General features: G+C 43.2%; 1 protein-coding gene across 13 annotated transcripts in view; it reads right to left on the bottom strand.

The window, feature by feature from the left end:
* Positions 1-27,134, bottom strand: part of ABCC4 (ATP binding cassette subfamily C member 4) — a 627,262-nt gene that overhangs the window by 451,361 nt on the left and 148,767 nt on the right. For all 13 annotated transcript variants that reach the window (XR_004539971.1, XM_033950379.1, XM_033950382.1 and 10 more), the window contains one exon: positions 11,303-11,392. Coding sequence is in view for 12 of the 13 variants with exons in the window: in XM_033950379.1 (XP_033806270.1) it covers positions 11,303-11,392 (90 nt within the window). In the remaining variant the exon portion in view is untranslated. The remainder of the gene's footprint in view (positions 1-11,302; positions 11,393-27,134) is intronic.

Here is a 27,134-nt window from a genome sequence, read left to right as displayed (position 1 = left end):
GAATGTTAGCATGAGTAAACAGGACAAAATACAATAACCATTGCATCAGGTATCAGCATAACAAATCACAGAAACAACATAATCTATCCCCATCTTCCAAAACTATTCCCTTCCTCCAGTCCATCCTCCTCCCTCCCACCTAATGCTTATCAGCCCCTATCTCCATGTTCACTAGTCTGGTGCATGAATAGAGTAAGATGGTCCAGTTTGAACCAAGTATAATGGCATTATCATGATGAGGTTCATAATCAAAACAGAAATACGTCTAAAAACCCGCCTAAATCGGCACATGGATGACCTAAAAGGCAGATCGTCCAAGTGCCGATAATCGAAATGGGTTTTTAGATGTACCTAGCTTGGGAAATAAAATTCTAGAATTAGAGACTGAGATAATAAACGCTGACCTAGACGTGGTAGCAATATCAGAAACCTGGTTCACGGACTCGCATGGGTGGGATATGGTTATACCAGGCTACAACCTACTACGTCGCGACAGAGAGGGCAAGTTAGGGGGAGGGGTAGCACTATACACTAAGGATAACATCAAAACTACCAGAATTACAGATATTAGATACACTGGGGAATCCCTCTGGGTGAATCTGGCCAGAGGAAATGAAAAATGCCTATACCTTGGGGTATTATACAGACCTCCAAGACAACAGGAAGACAAAGACATAGAACTAATCGAAGACATAGAGAACATCACTCTACGGGGAGACACAGTGCTGTTAGGAGACTTCAATATGCCCGATGCAGATTGGAACACACTCTCCGCAACTACATGTGGCAGCAAAAGAATTTTGAACTCCATAAAGGGTGCACGGCTCAAGCAAATGGTACTGGAGCCCACCAGGGACCAGACGATACTAGACCTGGTACTCACCAACGGAGACAGCGTCACGGATGTCTCAGTTGGAGATCAACTGGCCTCCAGTGACCATAATATGATATGGCTTAACCTCAAGAAAGGTTTCTCAAGGTCAAACACAGCAACGAGGGTTCTCAACTTTAGAGGCACAGACTTCGACCGCATGGGAAGTTTTGTCCATCAGGAGTTACAAAAACAAGCACAACCTAATAATGTGGAGGATATGTGGTTGACTCTGAAGTCCACCCTACATGAAGCAACAAACCGCCACATAAGAACAGTAAGTAAGCGCAGGAGGAACAAAAGTCCCCAATGGTTCAGTGCAGAAATTTCGGACCTCGTTAAAAAGAAAAAAGAAGCATTTATCACCTACAAACATCTAGGAAAACAAGAGGCGGAAAAAGACTATCTGGAAAGGTCAAAAGCTGTCAAAATAGCAGTCAGGGAGGCCAAACTCAGAATGGAAGAAGATCTAGCACGGAATATTAAGAAAGGGGATAAATCCTTCTTCAGCTATATTAGTCACAGGAAAAGGAACAAAGATGGGATAGAATGCCTGAAGAAATCGGACGGTAATCTTGTAGAATCAGATTCTGCCAAGGCAGAATTACTAAACGAATACTTCTGCTCAGTCTTCACTCGTGAAGCGCCGGGAGCTGGTCCACAGATTCAGATGGGAGACAGCCATAAGGACATATTTCATGACTTCGAGTTTACGCCCAGTAGCGTCTACTACGAACTATCAAGACTCAAAGTAAACAAAGCCCTGGGACCGGACAACCTACATCCCAGAGTGCTCAGGGAATTGAGAGAAGTCCTGGCAGAACCACTATCTGTTCTTTTCAATCTTTCCCTACGCACAGGAAGAGTCCCCTTGGACTGGAAAACCGCCAACGTTATCCCACTCCACAAAAAGGGCTGCAGGACAGAGAAGGCAAACTACAGACCGGTGAGTCTCACGTCTATAGTGTGCAAGCTCATGGAAACACTGATCAAACAAAATATTGACACAATCTTAGACGAGGAAAACCTACGTGATCCCCACCAGCACGGATTCACCCAGGGCAGATCCTGCCAATCTAACCTAATCAGCTTTTTTGACTGGGTTACTAGACAACTTGATGCCGGAGAGTCACTGGATGTAGTATATTTAGACTTCAGTAAAGCTTTTGATAGCGTCCCACACCGGAGGTTATTGAACAAGCTGAAGTCGATAGGATTAGGGGACACTCTAACTACATGGATTGAGGATTGGCTGAGTGGTAGACTTCAGAGGGTGGTGGTAAACGGTACCCCATCCAAAACGTCAGGCGTGATTAGTGGAGTGCCGCAGGGGTCGGTCTTGGGCCCGATTCTATTCAACTTATTCATAAGAGATATGACCCAAGGACTTAGAGGAAGGGTATCACTGTTCGCCGATGACGCCAAACTTTGCAACATAGTAGGTAAAAACACCTTGCCTGATAATATGACGCAGGATCTACTGCTGCTAGAACGGTGGTCAGCAACATGGCAGCTAGGCTTCAATGCTAAAAAGTGCAAGGTAATGCACCTGGGAAAGAGAAACCCGCACAGAACTTACATACTAAATGGTGAGACCTTGGCCAAGACCACGACGGAACGTGATCTAGGGGTGATCATTAGTAATGACATGAAGGTTGCTAATCAAGTGGAGAAGGCTTCCTCCAAGGCAAGGCAAGTGATGGGTTGTATTCGTAGAGGTTTTGTCAGCAGGAGACCTGAAGTAGTGATGCCGCTGTACAGGTCCATGGTGAGGCCTTATCTGGAATACTGTGTTCAATTCTGGAGACCACACTACCGGAAAGATGTGCTGAGAATCGAGTCGGTTCAACGTATGGCCACTAGGATGGTCTTGGGGCTCAGGGATCTCACGTATGAAGAAAGACTGAATAAACTACGGCTGTACTCACTTGAGGAACGAAGAGAAAGGGGAGACATGATTGAAACATTTAAGTATATCACGGGCCGTATCGAGTCAGAAGAGGATATCTTCTACCTCAAGGGATCCTCGACCACCAGGTGGCATCCGTTAAAAATCAGGGGAGGGAAGTTCCATAGCGACTACAGAAAATACTTCTTCACTGAAAGAGTAGTGGATCATTGGAACAAACTCCCACTGCAGGTGATTGAGGCCAAGAGCGTGTCAGATTTTAAGAGACAATGGGATGTTCACATGGGATCTCTAAGGGAGTAATATCAGAGGGGGGGAATTTGGAATGGGCAGACTTGGTGGGCTATAGCCCTTTTCTGCCGTCTTTTCTATGTTTCTATGTTTCTATTTTAAGCTTCTAACTGCCGCTGTGCATCCAAAGCGAAAAGGGGCGTTTTTCGAGGACTGGTTAGGTGGAAGGTGAGCAGGATTGGGCCGACCAAACTTAGTCTCCCTGCAGCAATAATTGAAAGTTTTACGAAGTTGCCTAGACAGAACTTATAAATTGTGACTTAGGCGATCTAAAAACAGGTCTAAGTGCCCAGAAGGTATCCAAAGTAACCAGATAACCACTGCAGACACAAAAATACAGACCCCCACACACTCCCCCAGTGATCACTGCCCCCCCCCACCACCACACACACCACCATAAAAATCGGAATAAAAACATACATACCTGCCTCCAGAACATCAGCACCAGGCATAGGAAAGCTTAGTAGAGCTGCACAGAGGTGGCTTAAGTAGTCTGGGGAATGGGCTAGTGAACCATAGAGAGGAGGACCCAGGCCCATAAGTCCACTGCATTCATGGTAAAAAAAATGTGAGTCCACCCAAAATAAAACCAAACTCTACTGTACTGCCATATAGGTGGCACCAGCAGCCATAAGGTCTATTGGGGTGGTAGACAGGTTGGTATAGTAGGTTTTGAGGGTGGTTTGCAGGTCACCATGACCTGCAAGGGAGTTGTGGTGAGATGTTTATATGGCACCCTTTTTGTGAAGTTCACAGCAGTGCCCTGTAATGTGCCCCACTACTCTGTCTGGGTGGCCAGTCCATCAGTTTGATTACCCCTCCCATCTCCAAAATGTCTTGTTCTAGGCGTTTGTGATTTGGACGATTTTTGGACGAGAATGCAGTATAAAGATAGACAACTTGGCGGTCTGGATGATCAATGGCTGGATGTAGAAATAGATGATTTTCAGAAAAAAAAAATTGGGGGATGTATTTTTCGAGCATGGACTTTAGATACTGCCGATTTTGGGCGAGTATCGCTCTAGGCCCAAAACGAACTCAGACATATTTTTTTATTATGTCACTCTATGTCTCCAAATGATTTAATATAGCAGACCTAATTCCCATCAGTAAAGCGTCTATAAAGGGCAGCAATACCTTCAAAAGTATCCTCTGCTCACGTCTGGCTCTCAACAAAACTGAATGTTTTTCCATAAGCACGAGTTCATGCATGTGATTTCTCCACTGAGTCAGAGTTGAAGCAGCGGCATATATCCATTGTTGCAATATACAACACTTAGCAATAAAAGCAGATTTGCGTTAAAAAAAGGCCTATCACTCTGGTGCCATCCTGTATCTCTGAGGTGTCATCCGACAAACAGACGTTATAACTTGGGGGTCCAGTGGTCATTATACAACACACTCAAATAAGACCACACATAAGAACATAAGAATAGCCTTACTAGGATAGCCCAATGGTTCATCAAGCCCAGAGCCCGTTCTAATGGTAGTCAATCCAGATCACCACCATCCAAAAGCATTGTATGTGCTTACAGTGCCATACATAGTGTTTATAGGATGCATCCCTTCCCCCACATTTAAGACATGTCCATCTGAGGGGAGACCTATCCTCCTCACTCTGGATGGGTGTATATACATGTATAACATGAATCATTACAGTCAGGAGAGGTCCCACTCAAATGGAAACTCTCAATCAAGCCCATTCTGAAGAACAAAGAAAAAGACCTAGAAAATCTGTCCACCGGTGCACTCGTAAACCGAGGTACCACTGTACTGTATATAAAATCGAATGTGTCTATGTGTGTGTATTGTGGCAGGGAGCCTGGGCAGAGTGATAGAGATCTTGTGTTAAGCACCCAGCAAGTCCCTAGTCCCTCCACAAAACCTAGGTTTAATCCAGAAACATTGCAGTACAGAAAACTACACTTCCCAAGAGCCTCTAGTTTGCTCCCTGTGCCAGGAAGAAAAAGCAGGGAGGAGCTCTTGTTAGAGAGGGTGGTGTCTATAAGTTTTCCCCTGTGTCTATTCTCAAGCCTAGAGCAGTGCAGCTGGGGAAAGTTAAACAGACTTGTGCTGCACCTTTTAATCCTGTCCCTTTAAGAAGAGATATAAAATTACCTTGGCTTCAAGCCAGGAAGCCTCTGCTGTGCTCCCTGTTAGTAATTAGGGGGAGGGGCCTGACACATGTGAGCCCTTATCCTCCATAAAGCTAGGACAGTGAGAGAGGGGGGCCGAGGAGGAACAGCTGAAAGAAAAGCCAAGCCGACGAGGCAAGGAGGAAAATAGTCCTCATGCTTTCTAACCCCAGCTGGGAGACTGGGAAATGGAAGAGGCTATCTCAGAGGCAGGGAGCCCTGAGGAAGAAACTCCCACAGAGGATTCCATGCAGTGGGATAGCATCTCACCTTCAGAGCTGGCAGCTGAGAATCCCATGGAAATGTAGCTTGCACTACAGGTGGGAGAGTTCTGGCATTCAAGGTTATATTTTTGCCTTTTGTTTCTTTCTATGTTTCCTCTGTGGGGAAAGTGTGTGACCTAAAAGGGGTTACAAAACCCGGACTGAACTTTTTAAACTAAGAGCCCTGTAGAAAAGGAGAACCCTGGGGAGGGCTCCAGGAAAAGAAAAAAGGCCTTTGTCTTTTGCTGTTTGTTTTCTAAGGTTGAGAACTATTTACCTCAATATTGACTAGCTTGCTGAATTGTTTAGAAAAGATTGTAGCCCTGAGACCTTCAGAATTGGAGGGAAAGTTTCTTTACTCAGCCTAACGTTTTCTTCTGGGAGAAACAGCCTGGCCAATTGGACTAGGGCAGGGCTGCTCTTCCAGCAAAGCTCTAAGGACAAATGAAGTTTTGAAGCCAAAAGTTATTTTTGTTCTTGTTTTATTTGGTGAAGTTATAAGAAGTGCCACAGCTTTAAATATTGGGTTTTTGTTTAAGGACTAGATTTAACCCGGAGACACCAACTGTTTTGTACAAGCGCTCAATTATGCCATCTGACCTGACTATGAATACAATTATCATTATCAATTAAATCCAGTAATGGCTGTGTTTTGGGAAAACTCAGTGTGTCTTATTTCTTTCTGGTGCTAAGTGGAAAAGCTTGGTTGGAGTACACCAGTGGGCCTGGGAGCCACTGGCAGGATCCGGGTCACAAACAGTCTCTATTCATTGTAGCACGAGGCCCTGGGTAGGTCACACTGGCCTAGCCCAAGCGCCCCTGCCACAGTATGTATGTATGTTCCAGCATACCTCTGAAACACATGGAGAGATTTCAACCAAACTTGGTATACATATCACTTACTATCTGTGAAAAAATACTGTGGGGGTGGGAAAGGGGTGACACGTGTTTTACATAGATGGAGCTTTTTTGACCAATTGTGTGAAGCTTGGGGAATGATGTCATACAGTCATTCAACAGTATATAATGAAGTGCAGCTGTGCTGTGGTGTGGTAAAGTAAAGCCTAAACAGAAAGTGAAAACTGAAAATTTGTGTGATGTTAATTCTCAAGTGAATGTAAACCAAAACCTAAGGGAATTTGAAAGTAAACGTAATTGTCAAATACTTCGCGTTTTACCAGGTGTAATCACTGACTACAAGTCCATTGATACCCGAAGATTGGGATAAATAAATATCAAGGCAACGCCCGGTGATCAACTAGTATTTAATATTTGGTAACCAATCTGAATAAACAAGTCAAGGCAGTTTACAAAATTAGTAGTATATGTAAGCTTGAAATCTTTTGGTGGCCTTCACAGCTTTCTTGGATTCATGTTGCGGCCTTTTACATGAAAAAGGATGGAGACCACTGCCAAAGAACATATGTTAGGCCTCAAGTCCATAAAAGTAATTCAGGAAACGCCACTATATAATGTATGGTCTTAGGGTGCCTATATGGAGGTGTTGAGTTATAAAATTACTTTGTTAACCCCTCTTTCTGAATAAGGCATTTCAAATTATAGGACACTGGCATTCACATAGGTAGGTTTACAAATGTAAACAGCTGCCAGACACCTAACCACTATTCTATAATTACATAATAAAATGGCTTACACTCTGATTCTATGAAAAGCGCCAAAAATTACACATGTAATTTAGGTCACGCATCCAAATTTCATGTGCAATTTAACATAATTAGTGCCGATAATTGGTATTTAAAAAAGCAATTATTGGCATTAATTACAATCAAGTATTATGGGTGTAAATTTAGGCACAGAATCTGTGCCTACAAAAAATGTGCACCTCAAAAGGGGGGGGCAAATAAATGGGTACGGCATGGGCATGAGGGGTTTTCCTTTAAATTACACACATAATTACAGAATTAGGGCCTCCGTGCCTAAATTTAGGAGCATTTGTTCCATATTTTCATTGGTACAAATAGCTGCACCTAAATTTAGTCATGGTTCCCAGGAATAAGTACTATTCTATATGTACACCGCTTAGTTTTAAGCAGTTTATAAGTTTTAAAAATAAATAAATAAACCAAGCCTAACTTTCAGCATGGTTGATAGAATGAAAGATTAGGTTCTTACCTGGATAGTTTTCTTTCTGTTAATATACACAGGTGTCTGTACATTAGGTGATCAATCTGTGCTCGTGAACTGTTTGCAGAAGGGTATCAATCACATCTTTCAAATCTCCTCCTTCACCAGTGGAGTATAGTGCCCTCTTCAGTTTGTACCAAAGCAATGGATCTCCACTGTAACAGAAGAAGGGAGAAAGAGGAGCACTGGGAACTTTCTCAGAGACATTGTACATTTCTATTCTGCTCTGTAACTCATAGAAAAGAACAATAATTAATATGTACTTGCAACATGTAGCTGTATCCATGAACCAACTTGCTCTGTGCAACTAGCACTAACATATAAAGAACTCTAAAGCTTAAACTCAGTATTTTATTAGTAATTTATTTATACCTGTTCATCCAACTTGACAGGTGAAGTACAATAGTTCTGAACTATAGAGCTGTCTTAGACAGAAAGCATATGAATTGCAAAACCCACAGGATGAGCCATACAGACTCCTATGTGTATTAACAGAAAGAAGATTATCCAGGTAAGAACCTAATCTTTCATTCTGTTACATAAACACAGGAGTCTGTATGTTAGGTGAGTAATCAAATAATGGGTAAACATAGGCTTATACTACAGTTCAAAAATTCATAGCACTCAGTAATTCCTTTAAAGGACATATCAACTTCAACTTAAAAAATATTTTCTTGATCATTGTTTTTATATATGGCTTCATTGACAAACAAGAGTCAAGAAGTACACCAAGATACTTCATTTCCTTCATAATTGGGATCGTAGTATCTCCAAACAGAAAAAAATCCAGAAATAAAAATTTCAAATCAACCTGAGAGCAAAAGTAATTGCGTTTTACATGGATTCAACCTCTATTTATTAGCTGATAACTACGATTTAATTGTATTCATACACAAAGTCAAAAATGAAAATGTATCAGAAATCAACTCATGAACTTGAAAATAAAGCTGAATATCATCAGCATATAGCCAGTTACATACTCCCAGGTAGCTCAAGATTTTATTTATTTATATATATATAGTAGCGTGGCTGTCCCTTAGGGCATATAGCAGGGACTGGCACACAACCACAATATAGCCCCGGCATGCTTCTCCAAGAGGGAGGAAGTCCTGTGGTGGTTAGCTTACACTGTGCACGCTGAACACAATGGTTTCACACAGGTAAGTATCAAAAGAATAAACTTAGGTTTATTTGTTATCCAGTCAGGATCAAAAGAATACAAGAAAAAAAACAAAAGTGCAAAACAACAGTAACATTAATTGACAATTCAATAATGCTGCCCTCATCAGCCTGGTCTGATTAGAACTCAAAACAGTTCACCTTATGTCCCAGGTAAGTCTTTCTTCCTTGTACTAATACTGCAAAAATACTCAGTTCAGTCTCTTGTAGTTCCCAATGCAAATGAAAACTTATCACCTTGCACTGTCATGGATCTTCCCTTCTCCTCAGAGTTCCAGAGTAGAAGGTTGGCAGATTTAAAAAAAAACCAAAAAACTTTCAAACAAGCAGAGTAAATTTCCAGCACACTTCCCTCTGCTAGCATTCACAGAGAATTTATTTATTTACTTCCTTCAAACCATCACAGAAGGCGACACGGGAAACTACAGACCGGTGAGCTTAACCTCAGTTCCGGGGAAGATGGCCGAATCACTGATCAGGGAAGGTATCAATGAGCATATAGAAAAAAATAATCTGATGAGATCAAGCTAGCATGGTTTCTGTAAAGGCCGATCATGCCAGATGAATCTACTGCATTTCTTTGAGGGGATAAGTAAACAATTGGATCAAGGTGACCCTGTAGACATCGTATATCTAGATTTCCAAAAAACCTTCGACAAGGTGCCCCATGAACGCCTACTGAAAAAACTGTGGAGTCACGGGGTGAAAGGGGACGTGCACAGATGAATCAAAAATTGGCTGGCAGACAGGAAGCAGAGGGTAGGAGTAAAGGGGCACTACTCTGACTGGATAGGGGTCACAAGTGGTGTTCCGCAAAGGTCAGTGCTGGGACCACTGCTGTTCAATATATTTATTAATGATCTGGAAACAGGGACGAAGTGCGAAGTTATCAAGTTCGCGGATGACACAAAACTCTCCAGCAGGGTCAGAACTGTTGAGGAATGCAAAGAACTGCAGAGCGATCTGAACAAACTGAGTGAGTGGGCAAAAAAATGGCAGATGTGCTTCAATGTGGATTTGGGTGGGGCTAGGGCGGGATTGGGGGCAGGACTGAATATTAATAGATGTCCCGTTTTGATGAAAAAAATAAATGGTCACATTAATCTTCCAACATGAGAGCCTCCTTTGATTGCCCTCTCCTCCTAGACAGCCTGCTCTCCAAGTGCTCCAGAGCTGCTGTGCCACACCCAGCCCTATGCGGGGGAAGGGCTTTCTCCACCTGAGGCTGCCTTCTACCCTGCTTGGTCAGCAGTTTCCAAGATGGAGGATTTAAAGGGGCCAGACTGTTTTTCCCAGGGCTATGTACTGAGTCCTGCCTAAACTCAGCCTGCACTTCCTGGTCCTGTTCCTGCCCAGCAGGAACATACTGATCAGCTCTAATCATTTTTACCTGGCGATTTTTGGGCTCTTAACTGGCACAAGGCCGTCACAAGAGTCGGGCTTGTGACAAAAGTGCAGATCCTTGTGGGAGTCCTGAACTAATCTTTTCCAAAGAAGAACACCTAGTCCTTAATTTCACCTGAAACTGAAGATTTTGTAAAAATGATGTAAACCAATTCAGTTCTTCTCCAGAAATCCCAAACACTTGCAGTCTTTTTAGTAATTTATTTATTTTCTTATTTAAAATATTTATAATCCACTTAATGAACTAAGCGACTTACAAACTTATCATTCGACACCACAACATTCATTTACCAAAACAATACTTTAAAATTCCAGCTTCCCAGAAAACATATTGCACTGATCCCACAGATGATTATTACTACTGGATTATTACTGGAGATCTTTGGGCTGCCAGCTGAATAAAAGCCGACTGAGGTCTCCAACCCCACAGATCCTTGTGGCACGATGGGAGGAGATTAAAATACAGCCAGCTCCCTGAAACCCAAAGGGATTCACACAGGGGTCTCACAGTCTGCATTCAAGCCTCTGATAAATCAGAAGGAAAGCTGACTCCCAGGGGAATGGACCCCAAACCTCACAGAAGCACAAAGCAGGCTGGCTCAACAGGTACACCTGGGGATTGCCCTGCAAGCTTCAGCCCACCCTTTCAGAGACTGCATCCTCTCCCAGGCAAAGTAGCCCCAAAATGGGATTCTCTGGCACCAAATCTTCCCAAAACAGAAGAAAAATACCTGAAAATAATACAAACTGAATAGATCAGAACACAATTTCTCAGTTCGCCTACAGAAGGAAAAACTGGAGAGGGCACTATAATCCACTGGTGAAGGAGGAGGAGCTGAAAGATGTGACTGACACAGTTCGTGTACAGATTGTTCACCTAACATACAGACTCCTGTGTTTATGTAACAGAATAGTACTTTTTTTTCAGTGACAATTTTTTAAGTGCAATATATAGAATTCAGTGTAATTATTAAGAGAAGGGCTTGGGTGGGGTATAGGCTAGGCTGACATTTAAGCATGTAATTCAAATTATTCATTTTCCTCATATTCCAAAACAAACATTACTCTATTTAAAATTCAGAAGATTAAAACAATCAAAACTCACTTTCCCAGCACCGACAGGGCCAATTACAGCCAACAGTTCTCCTGGTCTGACAATGCATGAAATGTTCTGAACAGTTGGAGTTTCTAGTGTCTGTAAATAAAGTTATAAATCTTTTTGTTATCTTCAACTGATCTGCTCATAATATAAATCCTGAGGTCCACATATATCTAAACATGCAAACTTCCAGGTCTTCACAGATCCCTTCCTGTGACTGGGGAAGGAACTTTATTGCAAGGTCCCTAATTTTCCATATCATACTATAAATAGATTTTCTAGTAAAGGGTATCATATTCCATGAAAAAATATCTAGAAAATGTGCACTGCTTTCCAGTGAGATAGAATAAGCAGTCTATTTCAAACATTAGTCTCAAATCTTAAATGTGTCCTGTTTTATGTACCCACAAAAGCTACACCCATCAGATTTATATTAGTGTAGAAGTAAACCCCAAAGTCCACTCTACAACAGTTTCCCATCTCCCTACAGTTTATAGATTTACTACTACTGCTAATTATTATTATTTCTATAGTGCTACTAGACATACACAGCACTGTACATTAAAACATTCATGAGACAGTTCCTACTCAGTATTTTTTTTTTTTAACCTGGTGCCCATATGTTCTCCTAGTAACATAATAGATGACGGCAGATAAAGACCCGAATGGTCCATCCAGTTTGCCCAACCTGAGTCAATTTAAATTTTTTTAAATTTTTTCTTCTTAGCTATTTCTGGGCAAGAATCCAAAGCTCTGCCTGGTACTGTGCTTAGGTGCTAACTACTGAAGTCTCCATCAAAGCTCACTCCAGCCCATCTACATCATCCCAGCCAATTGACACCCTTCTTGCCCATCCTCAACCAAACAGCCATGTACAGACACAGACTGTGCAAGTCTGCCCAGTACTGGCCTTAGTTCTTCATATTTACTATTTTCTGATTATAGATCCTCTGTGTTCATCCCACACTTTTTTGAACACCGTCACCATTTTCCTCTCTACCACCTCTCTCAGGAGCTCATTCCAAGCATCCACCACCCTATCCATAAAGAAGAATTTCCTTACATTGCTCTTGAGTCTACCATTCCTCAACCTCAAATTATGTCCTCTGGTTTTACCATTTTCCTTTCTCTGGAAAAGATTTTGTTGTACGTTAATACTGTTCAAGTACTTGAACGTCAATCATATCTCCCCTCTCCCTCCTTTCCTCTAGGGTGGGGGTCGGCAAACCGCGGCTCCAGAGCCGCATGCGGCTCTTTTTCACCTTTTCCGCGGCTCCGGTAGTGTGTCACACGGGCCGTACCAATCAGCAAGCAAGGCTTTCATCTGTGTACGTGCTGAGCTCACTGCTCAGCATGGCTATTTCCCGCCGCGACGCCGGACTTGTAAGCTGCATGCCTGCATCGCCAGAATTTAGGTAGGCTGTTTTCATCCCCTGGGAGTCTCTCTCGTGCGCTATGGCTCTAAGTCAGGGGTGCCCAACTCAGCAGCAGTGATCGACACAAGCTTATGACGTCGGGGCCTACCCTCTGCGAGTCCCGCTTGTTTCAACTTCTATTTCCACAAAGGCGAGACTCGTAGAGGGAAGGCCTCGATGTCGGCAGCTTGTCTTGATCACCGCTGCTGACGAGTTGCTGAAGAGAGCCGCGGAGCAGGGGGGTGTTGCCAGGTGCAGGTAGAAGGGAGAGGGCCAGATGCAGGACTCGTGGGTGAGGGAGGAGAAGAGAGAGAGAAAGAGAGAGGGGAGGGAAACAAAAGGAAATATTTCATACTGGGCTGGGCCGGAGTGGAGGGAGGGTGGAAAGATTCTAGCTACAGGGTGCAGTAACAAAGGAAAAGGGGGGGAAAGCTGAAAATGGAGATAGTGACACAAAGAAGAGAAAGGGTAAGCAGGACCTACTGAATAAGGATAGAGAGACATGAAGAGGAGGTGAAATAGAGACATAGAAGTAATGCTGAAAAAGTGGGGGGGAGGGGATAAAGACATTGAAAGGGCAAATGGTGAACATGGGGTAAAGACAAGGACAGAGACAAATGAAGATTCTGAAAAAGTGGTGAGATAGGGATATAGTGAGATGGACACAAAGAAGGGTGATGCTGGAAAATAGGTGGAATGGTAATTCTGACAAACACAGAAGGGAAATGCTGGATCAAGGAGAGATGGGGCTCAGGCTGGATGGAATGAGGAGAAATGCCTTGTTGGCCCGGAACTTCCTCTCCTACGTCAGAATTGACGTCAGGGAGCGGAATGCTGGTCAGCGCGACGCTTCTGCAGGGAAAGCTTGGGACGGCGGTGGCTTGGGGGCTATTCCCCGATGGCGGTGGCAGCAAACCGAGTGGCTTGGGGGAGGGCACGGAGAAAGAAAGAAAGGAGGCAGACAGAGACAGAAAGAAGGGGGAACAGGGAGACAGAAAGAAAAAGTTGGGGGAGAGAATGAGGTCTGGAGGAGAGGAAACATACAGGAGGCTGAAAGAAAGGAAGAAAGATTGGATGCACAGTCAGAAGAAGAAAGTGCAACCAGAGACTCATGAAATCACCAAACAGCAAAGGTAGGAAAAATGATTTTATTTTCAATTTAGTGATCCTGTATATAGCATTAAGATAAGAAACAATATATGCAGTGTTAGATTTGTTTTATAATGGTTTTGCGGCTCCAAGTTTTTTTTTCTTTTCGAAAACGGGTCCAAGTGGCTCTTTATGTCTTAAAGGTTGCAGACCCCTGCTCTAGGGTATACATATTCAGAGCTTCCAGTCTCTCCTCATACAGCTTTTGGCACAAACCTCCTATCATTTTCATCCACCTCCTCTGAACCACTTCAAGTCTTTTTGTGTCCTTCACCAGATACGGTCTCCAAAATTGAACACAATAAGCCAAGTGGGGCTTCACCAACGACCTGTACAAGGGCATCAACACCTTCTTCCTTCTACTGGTAATGCCTCTCTTTATACAGCCCAGCATCCTTCTGGCAGCAGCTACTGTCTTGTCACACTGTTTTTCACCTTTAGATCTTCAGACACGATCACCCCAAGGTCCCTCTTCTCGTCCGTGCATATCAGCCTCTCACCTCCTAGTATATACGGTTCCTTCTAATTATTAATCCCCAAATGCATTAATCTGCATTTCTTTGCACTGAATTTTAGCTGTCAGATATTAAACCATTCTTCTAACTTTTGTACATCCTTTTTCATGTTTTCCATTCCCTCCTCAGTGTCTACTCTACTACAGATCTTGGTATCATCTGCAAATAGGCTGACCTTTCCTTCTAATCCTTCAGCAATGTCACTCGCAAACATATTGAACAGGATCGGCCCCAGCACCAAACCCTGAGGAACGCCACACTTCTTCCTCCATATTCATGGTTTCCGTAACTGCGGATTTGCTTATTTGCGATTTTTTGGCTGCTAACTCCGCCCCCTAATTTTTGTTACTGAACCCAGCATTTCACATTGGAAATTGCTGCTCCCCTGCGGAAGTGAATGGCTGACTAGCATAGGAGCTGAACAGGACTCCACGATGGCTTGGAGAAATTTAGGGAGCTGCCCCACTAAATGCTAACTTTTCAATTATCAGCCCTACCTGAGTAAAACAGGATTCTTTCTGTGGCATTTTTGCCACGAGTGTGCCCCTGCCGATGGAATCTAGCAAGGCCCGCCGGGGCTGAGAGGAGAATGGGAGCGGAGACGTGGTTTGAGCATTAGGAGCTCACTGTGGAAAGATAGAGCCTAGTACAAGCACTCGGCCCTTCCGGTGGTTCATGGAGGATATTGCTGCTCCTGGCATTGTATGGAGCAAATCGCAGGTCAGGTTATTCATGGTTTATTATCTTTTTCAGGTCTATTTTACCGAAAAACCGTGAACAACATGCACAAAATTATTTGCGGTTTTTCGGTATTCATGGCTATGTTCTGCCCGCATCTCCAGTGAATATGGAGGGAGAAGTGTACTCACCTTTCCTTCCTCCAAGCGACTTCCACGAACCACCACTCTCTGGCGTCTGTCCGATAGCCAGTTTCTAATCCAGTTCACCACTAGGGGTCCTAACTTCAGCCTTTCAAGTTTGTTCAATAGCTTTCTATGAGGAACCGTGTCAAAGGCTATGCTGAAATCTAAGAAAATTACATCTAGCATTTGTCCTCGATCCAGTTCTCTGGTCACCCAATCTAAAAATTCAATCAGGTTCGTTTGACAAGATTTACCTTTAGTAAAGCCATGTTGACTCCGATCCTGTAACCCATTAGATTTTAGGAAGTTCACTATCCTTTCTTTCAGCAACACTTCCATTTTTTTCCAACAACCGAAGTGAGGCTTGCCAGCCTATAGTTTCCCGCTTCATCTCTGTGACCACTTTTGTGAATAGGGACCACATCCACTCTTCTCCAATCCCCAGGAACCTCTTCTGTCTCCAGAGATTTGTTAAACAAGTCTTTAATAGGACCCACCAGAACCTCTCTGAACTCCCTCAGTATCCTGGGATGGATCCCATCCGGTCCCATCGCTTTGTCCACCTTCAGTTTTTCAAGTTGCTCATAAACACATAAACACAGCACAGAATCTACTCCATTTTCTTGTGTAACTTTGCCAGACAACCTCAGTCCTCCAGGATTTTCTTCCGTGTACACAGAGCAGAAGTATTTGTTTAACATGTTTGCTTTTTCCTCATCACTCTCCACATATCGGTTCCTAGCATCTTTTAGTTTAGCAATTCCATTTTACGTCTTCTTCCTTTCACTAATATATCTGAAAAAAATTTTGCCTCCCTTTTTTAATATTTTTAGCCATTTGCTCTTCTGCCTGCACTTTTGCCAGATGTATCTCTCTCTTGGCTTCTTTTAGTTTTACCCGGTAGTCCTTTCTGTACTCCTCTTCTTGGGAGGTTTTATATTTCAGGAACGCCGACTCTTTTGCCTTTATTTTCTCTGCCACTAGTTTGGAGAACCATATCGGTTTCCTTTTTCTCTTGTTTTTATTTTTCTTCTTCACATAAAGGTCCGTAACCATTTTTATTACTCCTTTCAGCTTAGACCACTGTTTATCTACTTCTCTTATCTCCTCACATCCTATCTGCTCTTTCTTCAGGTATCTTCCATTTTATTAAAGTCCATACATTTGAAATCTAGGATTTTAAGTATCGTGCGGCCACTCTCCACTTTAACCGTTATATCAAACCAAACCATTTGATAATCGCTACTTCCCAGGTGAGCACCCACTCAAACATTAGAGATACTCTCCCCATTTGTGAGGACCAGATCCAATATCGCTTTTTCCCTCGTGGGTTCCATCACCATTGTCTGAGCAGAGTCTCTTGAAAGGCATCCACAATCTCCCTACTTCTTTCCGATTCTGCAGACGGAACTTTCCAGTCCGCATCCAGCAGGTTGAAATCTCCCAACAGCAGCACCTCCTCTTTCTGTCCAAACTTTTGGATATCCACAATCAGATCTGTATCAATTTGCTGCGACTGAGTCGGAGGTCTGTAGACTACACCCACATAGAGAGAAGTTCCATCTTCTCTTTTCAGTGCAATCCATATCGCTTCTTCTTCTCCCTAGGTCCCTTGCATTTCAGTTACTTGGATATTGATCTTAACACAGAGAGCTACTCCTCCACGTTTTTGACCATCTCTGTCCTTTCTAAAAAGATTATATCCCAGTATGTTTTCATCCTATCCATGGGATTCACTGAACCATGTCTGTGATAGCAACAATATCCAGGTCTGCCTCTCAACATCAGGGCTTGCAGATCATGAACTTTGTTGCTTAGACTGCAAGCATTTGTGGTCATCGTTTTCCAGCTATTTTTCAGCAGTAATCTCCTTTTTTTGTATAGTTTTTTGTTTCGTTTTGCTTCCCATTGCAATGCTAAGAAGTGAGTTGCTAATATTGTTTATGTTGCAATCCCTACCACCATCACATTTTGTCTTTTGCTGGGGAAGGCCTCTATAATTGTCCTTCATACATACGTCACCCCCACCTTCTAGTTTAAATGCCTAGAAACATATTGTCCAAATTTCTCCGCAAGGATTCTTTTCCCTGCTGTAGTAATATGTAGCCATCAATACAATATAGCTTCTTGTCCTTCCACGTATTTCCCCATCCTCCTATGTACCTAAAGCCTTCTTGATGACACCATACTTTGAACCACCTGTTGAAGTCCTCTGTGTTTTTAACTCTTTGCTCTCTCTTTCCATATGCAGGCAGTACTTCTGAAAAAATTACAGTCTTTACAAAAGGTTTCAAGCCCTCACCAAGCTCCCGAAAGGCTTTCTGAGCTGCAAGTGTGGAGTTGCTGGCCAGGTCATTTGTTCCCAGATGGATAACAATATCAACTTTAGACTTCTTAGTTTCTTCCTTAATTATACACAGTATTTAATGTTAATTCCTCTGATAATAGCAATAATTTATAATAGAATCCCTGAAAAGCAATAATTTTAGTCTTATCCTAAAAACATTCTAGCCCATTTTGTAAACTGCTAAGATTTGCTAGCTAGCTATAGCGGTATAACAAGTTTTAATAAACCATAAACCATCCACCTGCTGTCTATCCCCTTATCCAACTACTCTGAAGGCTTTATTTAAAATAAGATTTACTGTAAAATGCTTTTAATGTTGCTGAATTAAAAAAATTGTAGTTTATAAGTAAACTCTGAATGCCTTGTGTGATGCAGAGTTTTTTTGTTTTTAAATAATTATTCAGTGTATTCAAAAAAAAAAAAAAAAAAAACATGCTACATATAACTTCCTAGTATAAATGAGGCAATGAGAAAAATCAAACTTTTACAATCAGAGATAAGCCCTAAGTTGAGTGGTAATCAGAGGACACACCTATGCAAAACATTTTCTCAAAACAGAATAGGTCATTCAAGTTTTATTTCAAATTTGATATACTGCTTTAAATAAATTGTTTAAGCAGTGAACAATACTAAGACTATTAAAATCCAGAGGAAGACATTAGATAACAAGACTTTACTGACTTACAAGATACAAATCGGATTAGGGGGAAAGTACAACTTATAATAGGAAAGAAAGAACATAAAAGGTCAACACACTGAGAAGGGGATATGCTCTTCCTTCTATATGTGATCTAGTGTCTACTTGTCATATGCATCTTTAAAGAGGAAGGTCTTTAAGTTGTTTTTTAATTTGTCCAATGAGATTTCTTCTCGAAGGTGAGAGGGCAGGGAATTCCATATTTTTGGTGCAGTAACTGAAAAGATTTTCTTTCTGGTGGTGTCATAGAATAAACGCCACGGGGAAGGACCACCAAAAGATTCTGGTTGCTGGATCTTAGTGTTCTAGTTGGGTAGTGTGGGATAAGAAGTCTATCTATGAATCCTGGGTATGTGTTAACTTTGTTTTGAAGATAAGTAGTGAGATTTTATATGTGTTTCGATGATTGATTGTGAGCCAGTGTGATTTTATAATCAAGGGGGGGGGTTGACATGCTCAAATTTTTTTACATTATATATTAGTTTAACTGCTGTGTTTTAAATGATTTGAAGTCTTCTTATCTCTTTTTGAGAAATACCCTGATGCAGGGAATTACAGTAGTCAATTTGGGAGTGTAGTAAGATATCGAGAGAAGAGGGTTCTAGTAGGCTCATAACTGATCTAATCATTCTTAGTTTCTAAAAACTTTTCCTGACCACTGCGCTTATCTGTTGGTGGAAGGATAATTCATTGTCGATGATTACCGTATTTTCACGTAGATAACGCGCACCCGTGTAAAACGCGCACACGGGTATAGCGCGCGGAAAACACAAATCTATGTACAGAAATTTTTATATACCGCGCACACCCGTATACCGCGCATGCTGCCCGACTCTCCCATCGCCGCCCGACTCTCCTTTTGCCCGCCCCGACTCTCCTCTGGCCTCCCCGACTCTCCTTTCGCCCGCCCCGACTCTCCTCTCCCCCTTGAAGTCCTGTCCCCACCCTGAAAACCTGATCCCCCCCACCGACGTACGATTCACTCCAACGCAGGACCGCTCGCACCCCCACCCCGAAGGACCGCTCGCAAGCACTCCCATCCTCTTGCCCCAGCCAACCGCGGCACCCCCGACACGATCGGGGCAAGAGGGAGCTCAAGCCCTCTTGCCCCCCCCCCCGACTCCCCAACTCCCCGACAATATCGGGCCAGGAGGGAGCCCAAACCCTCCTGGCCACAGTGACCCCCTACCCCCACCCCGCACTACATTACGGGCAGGAGGGATCCCAGGCCCTCCTGCCCTCGACACAAACCCCCCCTCCCCACAACGACCGCCCCCCCCAAGAACCTCCGACCGCCCCCCCAACCGACCCGCGACCCCCCTGGCCGACCCCCACGACACCCCCACCCGCCTTTCCCGTACCTTTGTGTAGTTGGCCGGACAGACGGGAGCCAAACCCGCCTGTCCGGCAGGCAGCCAACGACGGAATGAGGCCGGATTGGCCCATCCGTCCCAAAGCTCCGCCTACTGGTGGGGCCTAAGGCGCCTGGGCCAATCAGAATAGGCCCGGGAGCCTTAGGTCCCTCCTGGGGGTGGGGCCTGAGGCACATGGGCCCAACCCATTTTTCTATTTTATCCCCCCTTTTACAAAACTGTAGAGCGTTTTTTTAGCACCAGCCATGGTGGTAATTGCTCAGAATTCTATTAGAGTCTGAGCTGTTACCACCATGGCTAAAAACCACATTACAGTTTTGTAAAAGGGAGAGGGGTTATTTTGTGATTCCATATTCCAAGTTTCCAAGTTTCCAAGTTTAATTCAGTTTTGATTAATCGCTTTATCTTAATTCAAAGCGATGTACATTAAAAATTACATTATAAACAAAGTAATACGTTGAGGATAGTTGACTGACTTAGGACAAAATGACAATACTAGAAACATATGGGAAAGAGAAGGTAAGAAGTTACAATATAAAATAAAGATGGGGCTCACATTTAGGGAATGAACATGGGGAAGGGGTGAAGCTTGGTCCTAAAATTGGTTTATGATGAAATTATTCTTAATTTATGAAGGCGTCATTGAATAGAAAGGTTTTCAGGTTGCTTTTGAATTTCTCTAAATTGACTTCTTGTCTCAGGTAGTAAGGTAAAGAATTCCAGGTTTGGGGAGCAGTGACGGAAAAAATATATTGGCGTCTTGTGTTTATGATTTTAAGAGATGGGATTGATAGTAGATGTTGGTCGGTAGATCTTAATGTTCTATTCGTGGTGTAAGGGATTAATGATTTATATATAAAAGCCGGAGTTTTGAGAGAAAGAGATTTAAAAGTAAGCAAGCTGAGTTTATAAATGATTCTGTGATTAACAGGAAGCCAGTGGGCTTCCTTAAGAAGTGGAGTGACATGGTCAAATTTTTTGGCTTTAAAGATAAGCTTGACCGAGGTATTCTGTATGATCTGTAAACGTTTGATTTCTTTTTGAGCTATGCCTTTAAAGAGTGCATTACAATAATCTATCTTAGATATAATGAGAGAGTGGATGAGAATATTAAGTGAACTATTGTTAAGGAATGGTGAAACAGAACGAATTTGTCGAAGCCTAAAGAATGATGACTTAATGACATTGCTGATGTGGTTATGAAAGGAAAGTTTACGGTCGAAAGTAACGCCTAGTATTTTAATATTATCTACCTCTTGTATAGGATGATCCTTAATGGCAATAGGAAATTTAAGCTTTGGGTTATCTTTCCAGGGAAAAAGTAATACATTGGTCTTATTGATGTTTAAAGCGAGTCTATTATTGTTTAGCCAAAGATGTATTTTTTCTAATTTTGCATTGATCTCAGAAGTATCTGAAGGATTTTCAATATCAATAGGGTGTAAAAGTTGTATGTCGTCAGCGTAAGCGAAGACATTAAAGCCGATTGATTGGCATAAGGTTAATAGTGGAGCGAGAAATAAATTAAATAATAGTGGAGACAGTATGGAGCCTTGAGGGACGCCATTAGTTAGAGTAAAAGTATTAGAAGTAGAGTTGTTAAAAGAGACTGCTGAGGAGCGATCAGAAAAATATGATTGAAACCAGGAGAGAACTTGATCTGTAATTCCTATTGATTGAAGTCTATGAAGTAGAAGTTCGTGATTCCATATTAGGCGAAGGTGTTTTCTGTGTTCTGTGTGTTCGAAAGACATGGTTTTCAGTTAGGATTGACTGTGTAGGATTGATCTGTACTAATCTGGCTTGTTTAGTTTTACAATGGGTATATTGATGTATTGCTCACTGCAGTATGTAAGATGGTGCCTTTTCCTAGGTACACTCTTGTGTGATGTGTGGATTGTTACTAAAAATCATGTTTTTCATACAGATGGGGGGAGTGTCAAAAAATGATGGGCCTCGGGTATCACATATGCTAGGTACACCAGGGCTCCTTTTACTAAGCTGCAATAGCAGTTTTACCGCGCGCTTAGCTCGCGCAGAATTGCCGCACATGCTAGACACTTATGCCAACATTGAGCTGGCGTTAGTTCTAGCCGTGTAGCGTGGCAATTCTGCACATGCTAAAAACACTATTGCAACTTAGTAAAAGGAGCCCTTAATTTTCCCACCACCAAATTTCCCCGTCCTGCCCCACCCGGGTACTTTTTCATGCTACCCGGCTGTAAAAAATTTCTGGGGAGAACACTGGATAAGGGTCAAAAACTTTTCTGACCCCCACATCTGAGGTTTTTCCTACCCTGCTAAACAGATTTCAGAATATGAAAAAGATGTTAGCAGTGGGTAGAGATTATTAGGTGTATAGGAATAATATACATTTACCCAGAGAAATGTTCTCTTCTCTCAGAACTTCACAGAACTGTTTCAGCCTAAAAAAACATTTTTCCATAAAACTCTAGAAAGATTGCTGAAATTCCCACAGTCAGCTGATATTTTAAAGCTTCTCTTGAGCAGAGAATGTTTCTCAAGGCTTTTCCTCCCAACTCACCCTGTCAAAAGTCCCATGTAAACACATTTTTACTTGCCCACAGAGAGTTCTCCAGTCATGGTACATGGGCTTTTCATGCCATTGGACTTTCTGAAAGCTATGCCATTGGTAGTGAAACTTAGTTGCTGCAGTAAGACATTGTGATCTAAAGTGTCAAAAGCTGCTAAAATGTCTAAAGACACAATGATGTACTCATATCCCTTACAAATGCACATCGTATCTACTAACAAAGTTTCCATACTAAGGACAGAACGAAAAGCATATTGATGAGAATCCAGTATATTATATCTCAGAGTACAGTATGTCCATCAAGTTGGATGCACACCAGTTTTTCCAGTATTTTTTCTTAAACTAGTGCCGATGCCACAGATCTATAATTTTTAAGCTCTCCATTCCCAACATTTACATATTTCATCAGTGGCTTAACTGTAGAAAATTTCAGTAATTTTGGCATAACCCCTTCACACAGACTAAGGGCTCCTTTTACTAAGCTGCGCTAGCGATTTTACTGCATGCTGCAATGCCGCGTGCGCTAAACACTAATGCCTCCATTGAGCTGGCATTAGTTTTTCCATGTAGCGCAAAGGGCAGCGCATACTAATCTGCAGCTCGCGCTAAAAACGCTAGCACAGCTTAGTAAAAGGAGCCCTAAGATTCATTATCTTTGTAAGTGCATAACCTAACTGACTGTAATTCTTGCAATACTTTGGGGGAGCAAAGATCACCTGAGGCTATGGTGTTCCACAAGCTCCCAATAATTTAACAACCAACTGAGGATAAACACATTCAAAAGTATCCCAGACTACTGTAACATTCGGACTTGTTACCAAACCTTGTACTTGTGGTATCCCCCTAACAATTGTATCGACCTTCAGGCCAAAATAATTATTGAGCTTATCCAGTGTAAATGGTATTACTTGTGATACATTATCCCTAGCACTCGTTAATTGCTTCACAATCCGAAACAATTGTTTTGGGTGATTCAATGAATCTTTCAACTTCCGCTGAAAATATCTCTTCTTATCCAAATTATTCTATTACTTATATTCATAAAGCTACAAAAGATATTCCGCTCGCAGCTCCTCCTAGGAGATACTAATGATCGATTCCAGCCTTTACAGTTGGTGAAGGGGGGGCGGAATCATTGCAATGGATAACACCCAGTTTAAGGGTCATTGGTTACTGGCTCAGCAAAAGTGGTCCATAAATTGCCTATAACTCAGAGCCATTTGGAGAGAGTGGTCTCCAGTCATCTGAGCCTTTTTTTGGTACAAAGAAGTATATGGAGTATCTGCCGAAGCCTGATTCTTCATCCACTGGCTCTATAGCATGATGAACCAGCAGCCTTTGCACTGTTGCCCAGACTCTGAGGGCTCTCTCTAGCTGGTTGGCCAGAGAATACAAAAAAAAGTCTGGAAGGGAGGCACAAAAAGCTTCTAGGGAGGCACAAAAAGCTTCTAGAACCCAATGGTTTGCGCCAATCTGAGCCAGACCAACCAATAGGCTGACAGCCTGCACCAGCGTCATTGTGCTTTTTTGGAAACTGGAGAGGGGCGAGAGGCAGAGTCTTACTTTCTCCTGCTCCCACTGAACCTCTGTCATGACAACTGCAAGTACCTCTGCATCATTGGCATCTTCAAGAGCCTCAAAATTTCCTTCGTCCTGGACCCTGAGCCATCTGGCATCTGCTGTCCAGCAAAGCCTCAGGGCAATGGTCTGTAACACTAGGCATCAGGTCATCCAGACGCTTGTGAACTAGCATCTGCTCTAAAAGGGAAGCCTGTTCAGTGTGGCTTTAAAGGCTGAATCTCCCTCCTACTGTCTGATCCAGAGCATCCGCCAGGCAGAGACCGCATAGGTCGACACCGATGATGTCATACAGAGCGTCTGATGTTTAATTCACCCCAGAAAAACATTTGGGAGTCTTCATCTTCCTCCAAGGAGGGGGCTCGAGACAGATGAGTGTGTCAATCACATGACACAAAGGAAGCCACAGCTGCTGTCTTAATTCCTAGGGAAGACCATCAACATATATGGATGTACTTGATCGGCAAGGATGAAGAGATACCCATATCAGCTGAGAGTGCCTTCCATAGGCAGAAACAGACCCAGATTACCAAGAAAACATTCCTCAGGTCATTACGCTGCCACCACCAGCTTGTGTACATCCAACAATGGTAGATAGGTATTTATTCTCAGCGGTTTCACGTCTGACATGCCAGTATCCATCCGTTTGATGGAGCTCAAAACATGACTCAAAACATGGCTCATCAGAAAAGGCAACCCTCTGTGTAAGTATATGTACTTACATTTGATCCACTAATTAAAGACATATTTGCCAACCCTGAAATTATTGAGATTAAAGTGGGTTTGACACTTTTTAAAATTTCAGCTTTTGCTGATGATGCATTTATTGGGGACTTTTCAAGATTTAAATTAAATATGGATAAGTTGGAATGTCTCCCATCTACAGTGCAGGTACAACAAGATTGGGTAGGGCAATTCCCTCTAAAATGGGCAAGTCGGACGTTTAGATACCTCCCAATGGACCCTACTCAATTATATCGCCATAATGTTGTAGTTCGTCTTCAATATACCAAACAGAAATTGGATACTTGGCATTTACTGCTCCTATCGTTATAAAGAATTTGTTTATATCACATGGTCACATTTCCACACTAGTTGTATGTTCTACAAACAATTCCTGTTAGTTTGAGACAGCATGACATAATTGTACTACAAGGTATAATTAGGAAATTTTGTTGGTGGAAAAAGAACTCTAAAATTCATATGGAGCTTCTTTATGGCCCTTGGTCCTCAGGTGGGATGGGCTTACCCAATATGAGGCCTGTCTCATAAGGCATCTGAAAGACTAGATAATAAATGCTGAGGATTTTACTCCATGGAGCATGGAAAGGGACCAATTTCAACCCCTCCACCCACGCTATCTTCTACATGCTCCCTCAGATTAATACCTCGGAAATATAATATATTATTGACCTCAATGTGGGCCATATGGAAATTTTTATTACTCTTGTTACAACGGACACCTAATAATTCTGACTTGATTACCATTACCGGTAACTTATAGTTTACCCCAGGTTTGCATCAAGCAGTCTTTACTATATGGGTGCAACATGGATTGATCCATGTAGTTGATTTCTTAACAAATGGTAAAATGAAATCATTTGATGTCTTGGTGTATTAACCCGGGATTGGTTTGCTTACTTGCAACTCTCACATTATATATCACATCTTTTAAAGTCGAAATGCTTGATTACTAAGTATAAAGCACTACTTGCTGTTCTTAGTACTCTCGGTTATGACTGAGCAAACATTTCTCTCTTGCGCAAAGCTCTTATGTACTTAGGCCCTGATTCTCAAAAAGTGCGTCCCGATTTTAGGCAGCTGTAGGCGTCTTACAGCTGTCTAATCAGCCAATCGGGATGCACGTTTAAAAAAAAAAAATGCTCCCCAGGTAGGCCTGAAGGCACCTCCGGGAGCCTAGGGAGACCCGCAAGACGCCTAAGCTCGCCTAAGGGCCTTAGGCGAACCTAGGTGGCCCTACGCGTCTCCCTAGTAGAGGAAGAAACCTTAAAAATGTAGGCCAGCAAAATGCTGGTCTACATTGTAAGTAGACGCAGCTGCTATACTTATCGCGGCAAGGGATCTCTCTGCCGCTATAAGTATAGCGGGCCGCGGCCTGTCCGATCGGATGCCCCCCCCCCCCCCGACACTACCGACCCCCCCCCCCCGACACTACCGACCGCCCCCCCCCCCCGATATTACCGATCTCCCTCCCACCCCGACACTACCGATGCTGGCAGGAGAGTGCCCAATCCCTCCTGCCCGAAGACAGCGCACCCCCCTCCTGCCCGAAGACGGCGCACCCCTCCTGCCCGAAGACGGCGCACCCCTCCTGCCCGAAGACTGCACACCACCCCCCCGGCGCTAACAACCCCCAAAGTAACCTGTTCTTCGGGCCAGACGGTTCTTTCCCGTCTAGCCGGTAAGCTCGCCTCGTCGAAATGAGGCGGGCTCGCCCCTTCCCGGCCCATCCCACCGAAGCCTAAGGCCTGATTGGCCCAGGCTCTAGAAGCCTGGACCAATCAGGCCTTAGGCATAGCGGGTCCGCCCATCCCCACTAAGTCTAAGGTCTGATTGGCCAAGTGGGGATGGGCGGACCCGCTATGCCTAAGGCCTGATTGGTCCAGGCTTCTAGAGCCTGGGCCAATCAGGCCTTAGGCTTCGGTGGGATGGGCCGGGATAAGTGTAGCGGGCCGTGTCTAATCTAACCCGATTCTCTAACCCGCGTCTGTAACATGGACGCCGGTTACAGAATCGGGGTTTAGTTTAGGCCGATTCTGAATAGGACGCCTCTCCCGGGCGTCCTATACAGAATCAGGGCCTATCGCCTTCAATATAGGCGGCCTGCCTGGGGAGCATTTTTTTTTTAAAAAACGTGCATCCCGATTGGCTGATTAGACAGCTGTAGGACGCCTACAGCTGCCTAAAATCGGGACGCACTTTTAGAGAATCTGGGCCTTAGTGCCCAAAAACCAATATAAGCAGATTTTGGCAACTTGAAACATAGAAAGATGACGGCAGAAAAGGGCTATAGCCCATCAAGTCTGCCCACTCTACTGACCCCCCCCCCCATTAAGTCTGAGTGCTAATGTCCTAGTTCCTTATCTCGACCCTCGTAAGGATCCCACGTGGATGTCCCATTTATTCTTAAAGTCAAGCACGCTGGTGGCCTTGATCACCTGCACTGGAAGCTTGTTCCAGTGATCTACTATTCTTTCTGTGAAGAAATACTTCCTGGTGTCACCATTAAATTTCCCTCCTCTGAGTTTGAGCGTGTGTCCCCTTGTGACCGAGGGTCCTTTGAGAAAGAAGATGTCGTCTTCCCCCTCGACACATCCTGTGATGTA

The sequence above is a fragment of the Geotrypetes seraphini genome, chromosome 6 (assembly GCF_902459505.1).
Source record: "Geotrypetes seraphini chromosome 6, aGeoSer1.1, whole genome shotgun sequence".
Classification (NCBI taxonomy): Eukaryota; Metazoa; Chordata; class Amphibia; order Gymnophiona; family Dermophiidae; genus Geotrypetes; species Geotrypetes seraphini.
The sequence above is the reverse complement of the archived record's forward strand: the minus strand, read 5'-3'. Positions and strand labels throughout refer to the sequence as shown.